This window comes from Sinocyclocheilus grahami, unplaced genomic scaffold, assembly GCF_001515645.1.
Source record: "Sinocyclocheilus grahami isolate Dianchi unplaced genomic scaffold, SAMN03320097.WGS_v1.1 scaffold907.1, whole genome shotgun sequence".
Classification (NCBI taxonomy): Eukaryota; Metazoa; Chordata; class Actinopteri; order Cypriniformes; family Cyprinidae; genus Sinocyclocheilus; species Sinocyclocheilus grahami.
Window position 1 is genome coordinate 327,099 of NW_015506086.1, and position 6,689 is coordinate 333,787.

The 6,689-nt window shown below is 39.0% G+C and overlaps 1 protein-coding gene across 3 annotated transcripts in view; it reads left to right on the forward strand.

Moving 5' to 3' along the window:
• LOC107564069 (protocadherin-1-like) overlaps positions 1 to 6,689 on the forward strand; it is a 170,807-nt gene that overhangs the window by 98,255 nt on the left and 65,863 nt on the right. For all 3 annotated transcript variants that reach the window (XM_016249066.1, XM_016249068.1, XM_016249067.1), the window contains exon 4: positions 4,562 to 4,781. In XM_016249066.1, coding sequence (XP_016104552.1) covers positions 4,562 to 4,781 — 220 coding nt within the window. The remainder of the gene's footprint in view (positions 1 to 4,561; positions 4,782 to 6,689) is intronic.

Sequence of the window (6,689 nt, forward strand, 5' to 3'; positions counted from 1 at the left end):
GAAGTGGATCTATTTGTGTCGCAGGAAACGACACACTGTCCGCTCTGTTTCTCCCTTACGCATCCAGCTCCAATGGGGCTGGATGCCATGGTGCAGACGTGGCCGAGGCTTTGTCTGTACGTTTTTCCCCCGATTGCTCTGCTCCTGGGAGTTCTGGAGAGGGTACGCCGGGATGGGGTCCGTCTGTTGCTAGTTGCCCGTTCTGGCCGGCCCGAGTATGGTTCTCGGACTTGGTGTCCCTCCTCGACGGCTCTCCGCTGGAGATTCCGATCAGGAGGGACCTCCTCTCTCAGGCGAGGGGCGCCATTCTTCACCCCCGCCCGGAGTTATGGAAGCTGTGGGCATGGCCCCTGAGGGGGCACAGCTCCTAGCATCTGGTCTCTCAACTGAGGTTGTTGAGACTATACTCCAGTCCAGAGCTCCCACCACTAGGAAACAGTACGCCTTGAAGTGGAATATTTTCGCTTCATGGTGCGGACAGCGACTGCAGGATCCAGTCCACTGTCCAATTGGTACAGTTCAGGAGTTTCTGCAGGAGCGATTCTCCGCAGGGTTATCTCCCTCCACTCTGAAGGTATATGTGGCAGCCTTAGCTGCTTACGACGCCCTTCTGGGTGGTCAATCATTGGGAAGACACCCACTTATCACTTGCTGATGGCATGATGCTCTGTACAGCGCACTAAGGTGCCCTCATGGGACCTGGCTGTGGTTCTGGAGGGCTTATGCAATGCCCCCTTTGAACCCATAGAAGAAGTTTCGTTCAAGTTGCTCACGCTCAAGACCATCTTTCTCCTCGCTATTTCCTCACTAAAAAGGATCGGGGATCTTCAGGCACTTTCTCTTTCGTGCCTGGAATTTGCTCCAGGCATGGTTAGGGTATTCCTTTACCCGAGGGCCGGGTATGTCCCTAAGGTGCCCACTTCTTCACCAGGGCCCATAGTACTTCAGGCATTCTGTCCTCCTCTGTTCCAGGAAGTAGGCCAAGAAAGGCTTAATCTGCTCTGTCCAGTTCGAGCACTGGACGCTTACGCACACAGAGCTGCCCCGTGGCGTAAGGCAGATCAGCTGTTTGTTTGTTTTTGGTCTGCCAAAGAAAGGATCTCCGGCGACCAAGCAGACCATGAGTAGGTGGGTGGTCGAGGCCATCTCATACTTTCTCTCATACTTTCTCTTATACTTTCTGGTGCTTACGTCACCCCACCCGTGACGTCTCGCTACTCCATTGGGCTGATTTGACACGTGCTTCAGAACGTGGTCACGCAGAGGCGTTCCCAAAGCGATCTCGACTCAGCGTCTCGTTCCCGAGGGGAACCATGGTTAAATACGTAACCTAGAGACGTTAATTGAATTGCTCTTGCATAATAAAGCAACAAATCACCAAAGCCCAGAAGCTACACTGTTTTGTTTTGTTGATTTTTGACTTTTGTTAATAATGACATAATCATTATTTATAGACTGCATGTAAAATAAATTGTATGAAAATAACTAAGAAAATAAATTAATAAAGTAATACTGTTATTCAGCAAAGACAGTTTAAACTGATCAAATGTGAAATTTTTTTTTACAAATATTATATTTGAAATATATGTTGTTGTTGTTTTTTATGTTTTCCATCTATCAAAGAATCAAAAAGGTATCATGTTTTCCTCAAAAATATTGAGCAGCACAATTGTTTTCAACATTGAAAATAATTAGCAATATTTCTTTAGTAAATCAGAATATATTATAATGATTTCTGAAGGATCATGTGACACTGAAGACTAATGAAGGAGTAATGGCTAATGAAAACACAGCTTTACCATTCAAAACAAAATACATTTTACAATATATTAAAAAAGAAAACTCTTTTTTTTTGCAATTATATTTCACAGTATTACTGTTTTCATTTTTTGCATGAGAGACCTTTTTCAAAAACAATTAAACTTTTATATGGTAGTGTGTATAATAATAATTTACCTCAGTCACATTAAACAATTATTCATTGAGTAATATAACTGAGTAATACAATTAATTAGCTTAAATATGCTTTTTTTAGACTTAATTTCATGTGTAGTCACAGGTGTGCATATAAAAGTTACTGATTCAGTCAGATTATCAGTCAGCTGTGTTTTAAAAAGAGTCATTCTATTTGTTTGAAGGAAAGACAGTCATAAAATCATCTCGGAGCAGCTGCTGTGGCTCGAAATTGTGTTGAACTCTGTACAGCAATTACAAATTCATAGAATTTACAGCACTTTAGAAAATTGCTATTACAGAAAAGCAGACCTAGAGTAATGACCCCCTGTCGAACAATAGTCATTTCTTTCAGTAAACGTAAACACATCACATTCACAGCAGTACAGTCATTATCCATCCTCTGCACAACGTTTATTAGATCTGACAACAAAAAGTTAAGCAATGGAGGCACTTATAGGCTGGACGGCAAGGTAATCTCACCCATCTCGGGAAATGCTTTGTGTTCTCCAGGAGTCCTTCATTGTCACCAACAGATAGTGTGAGAATAAGAGAAGTGCAGTCAGTTATTTCTTAGTGTTACTTTAGGAGTTTCTCCTCTCGCTCAAAACAATTCACATGCAACACAGGCAGCTTTGGGTGTTCAGAGCGGAGTATTGCACAAGAACATGTATACCTTGTAAAAATAAACAAAACAAACAAATCGCAGCTTAGCTCTCAAACCGAATGTGTGGAGGTGAAGTGGAAAGGGAGGCAGAAATGACGTAGGTGTGTTTCCCTGTGGCAAGTCCACAGCATGGTGCGAGGAAGGAGAGCGAGAGATTGAAAGTCAGAAAATAAAAAGAAATGTGGTTGAGGAACATCTCTGTATTATTGATAACAGTGAGAGGATGAGTAGAGTTCGTCTACTTGTTTTTACTTTCTCACTCCCTCTTTCTTTCTCTCTGAAGGTTTGTGGTTTGTGATTGGTATGTGGAGGGTAGAAGTGCTTCGGAGAGCTGGGTGGCTGACAGTAGTCTCCGTCGAGCTCCAAATGCCAATTTGCGAGCTGTCTCATTCCATCTTGACGAAATGTCCTATTCTCTCGTCGATGCTGCTGGAGGGAGGGGTGGGGTGTGAAGTGGGCTTCTCCTGTGGGAGAGCTGTGGCTTCTATCATCCTTATCAAACCTGGCTTCTGCAGTCACACTGGATTTAGCTAACACTTGCTTAATACACTCCTCACTGAGCCTTAGGTGTGTGTGTGTGTGTGAGAGAGAGAGTGTGTGTGTGTTTAGGTCTCTGTGTGTGTTACTCTGGGATGTACAGCCAGCATGTGCCGAGGGATTAGCTCTTGTGAGGTGATGCATACATAGTTAGACATAAGGAAAATAATGTATGTGCAATTTCTAATGGCTGTGGATCTTCATAAAGACTTGAGTTATGATTACTACATAGATCAACGTTGCCTCTGTGATTAGTGAATGTTGCTTTGGATGGAAAGCAGCATCTGCCTGCTGAGTGCTAATTAATTTGAAATATTTAAGTTAGGGATATATGACATATACTATATTAACGTTTAAAAATTTGGGGTTGGTAAAAATGTTTTTGAAATAATTATTTTATTCTCACCAAGTCTGTATTTCTTTAATGTCGAAGACAGTTGATCTGCTTAATATCTTTGAGGAAACTATGATGCTTTTTTTCTTAGATGAATACAAATTTGAAAAGAACTGCATTTATTTGAAATATATATGTTTGTAACTATGTAAAAGTATTTACTGTTACTTTTGATTATTTTAATGTGTCTTGGCCATATCAAAGTAATAATTTCATTCATTCAAAAAAGTATTTTATCAACAATGTAAGGAATGGATATATATCTGTGAATACTCGATATTTATCTATTAATGCTATTTCCCCTATTTTTTACATTTCAGTTACCTTTGCTGTCATCTAATAATTTAACAAATTAATATTTGTTTTTACTGTACATCATAATGTTGTGATGCCTAAATTCACTTGTAGCATTAAAATTACTGATTTAAATTTTTATCATTTGATTATTATTTTTTTATTTATTTAGAGCAAAAATTATATAATCTTAATTTAACTTTAAAATATTTTATTTATAAAATATAAATTAATAATCAGCTGATTGATATTAGACACAATTGTAATATAGTGTTTTTTTTTTCTCTGTAAGATATGTGTATTTTTTAGGATGTTGTTAGATGGTTGGGTGTTCTGGAATATTGATTGAAAGTTGCTTACTGGCCAAAGTTTAAAAAGCCCACTGCCAAGTCTCTATGTTATTTTGGTCCCTCAATGGTTTTTAACATCAATAAAATCTGATAGCTTAGAAAATAATAGCACACCTTGTTTCAGTAATATGCATAGTTTATTATCATTCATGCCTGTGGCACAAATTGTGCAGAATAAAGTTTAATACCCCAGGTTAGCATAAGATTAGTATGTGAGCTAAAACTAATAATTGTGTGATTTTTTTAATTCACTGTACATAGTAGTTTTCTTTGAATTACTATGAAAGTCATCCACAAGATGCTTGATAATGTCATCAACACGCATATTGACCTTTGACCTCTCTCTCTGTCTCTGTCCAATCAAAGCTCCCGCATCGCAGAGTGACCTTCTCCACAGCCAATCAGGCGCAAGATCTGCAGGATCCCTCTCAGCACAGTTACTATGACAGCGGTCTGGAAGAGTCAGAGACGCCCAGCAGTAAGAGTTCTTCAGGACCCCGTATCGGGCCCCTCGCCCTACCTGAAGACCACTATGAACGCACCACCCCAGACGGCAGCATCGGAGAGATGGAACACCCTGAGAACGGTAAGAAGTGGTGGTGTGTCCCCCTCCCTTTTTATTATCACTCCATCTACTCTCTTTCAGAACAATCTCTTTAGACCTTTTACATATTGAAGAAATGGCTGGTAATGAGCTGCATTGAGCAGTTTACTTGTACACCCTTCATCACACACACACACTCGCTTTGCTTTAAAACCAAAAGTACTAAAATAAGGTCAATCTGAATTCTTGAGCATTGCAAAAGTTTTTTTTATGTGACCTAAATGTCAGAATTTAAGCAAATTAACTACCGATTTGAATATGTTTTCCATTAAACTTTGTGAGCTTTGTCAATATGCATCTACACATACAAAAACACCATTAATTCCTGGCAAGATATTGAAATGACCCAATCATATTAGCACACACACACCAAGAAGACCTGATATAATCCTCCTCCGCTGTAGCTGTAGGGAGCAGTTACTTCTCACAAGTGAGGGAGGCCGCCTCTCCTTTCCGCCTGGGTGGAAGTGCTCCCTAACAGGCCAAAAACCCTCAGCAACAGCCTCGGATAGGGTGGAAGTCATAGCCGAAAGGCAGGCTGGCAGTGAAAGCATTTAGAATTTAAATTACTGTGGAATTCATTAGTGCTGTGTATGTGTGTATACATACAATATAATATTCTGAGTTCAATTCAAGCTGAGCTCAGTAAACAGCACTTGTGGCATAATGTTATTTACCAGAAAAAAATCAGTTTCGACTTGTCTTTCCATGTTTTGTTACAGTACAAGGGTTAGTATGATTTTAGTTTTAAAAATAATTTTTCTTCAAAACCAGGATGCATTCAATTAATCAAAATTGACAGTAAAGACATTTACATTGTTAAAAAAGATTTCTATTTCAAATAAATGCTGTTCTTTTGAACTTTCAATTCATCAAAAATGTGTTATGGTTTACATAAAAAAATTAAACTGATAATATAAGAAATGTTTCCTGCGCACCAAATCAGCATATTAGAATGATTTCTGAAGGAGCATGTGACACTGAAGACTGGGATAATGGCTGCTGAAAATTCAGCTTTGCCATTGCAGGAATAAATTACCTTTTAAAATATATTAAAATACATATATTTAATTTGAATCAAATAAATGCAGCCTTAGCGAGCATATCAAAAATATTAAAATATCTTAACAACCGCAAACTTAATGCATATCCAATTTTACAGCTTCATTGCCATGACACACAAAACATAAAACCTTAAAATGATCTTAAAATGAAAATACCATCATTACATCACAACTAATAAACAGGTATTAACAGGAAAAATTTTAATTAAAATTATAAGTTTATTTTAAATCAAAATAGTGCCAAATATTTATTTTGTAAGTGCCTCACCAAAACCTAAATTTTCATTTTTTCTTTTATTTTCTTTTATTTTTTTAAGTATGCCACAGCGTGCCACAAATGCTTGTATTTAACCTGTAATAGATTGTTAAAGAGGCCAGAATGCATGGAAAGAGACACAAACCAATAGCCACAAGTATCAGCTGAAGGAAGGACTCTGAGAGAAAAAGAAAAGAAGTATGACTAAGGAAGTGAGGTGGACTAAGGCCTAAATGTCATGGCTGTCTTCCCACATCAGTGCTTTTACTGCAGCTCCAGGACTGTGTGTGCGTGTCTGCAGGGAGGGTCACCCAGACAGGTCACACTTATGGCATCTGTACACACACAGCTGCACGCCGAAGCCCGTGGCAGGTGCCACCAACCATGAGAGCGCACACATATGCAGAGAAGTACAGTATGGCGTTCTGTGCATGCAGAAATTAGGTCAGGTGCGATGGGGCGTTTGTCGGGATTTTCAACCTATTTGCCCGCCAGTACTTCCTTAGGATGTTTATATATATATATATATATATATATATATATATACAGGGCGTGTGTGTGTCTGTGTTA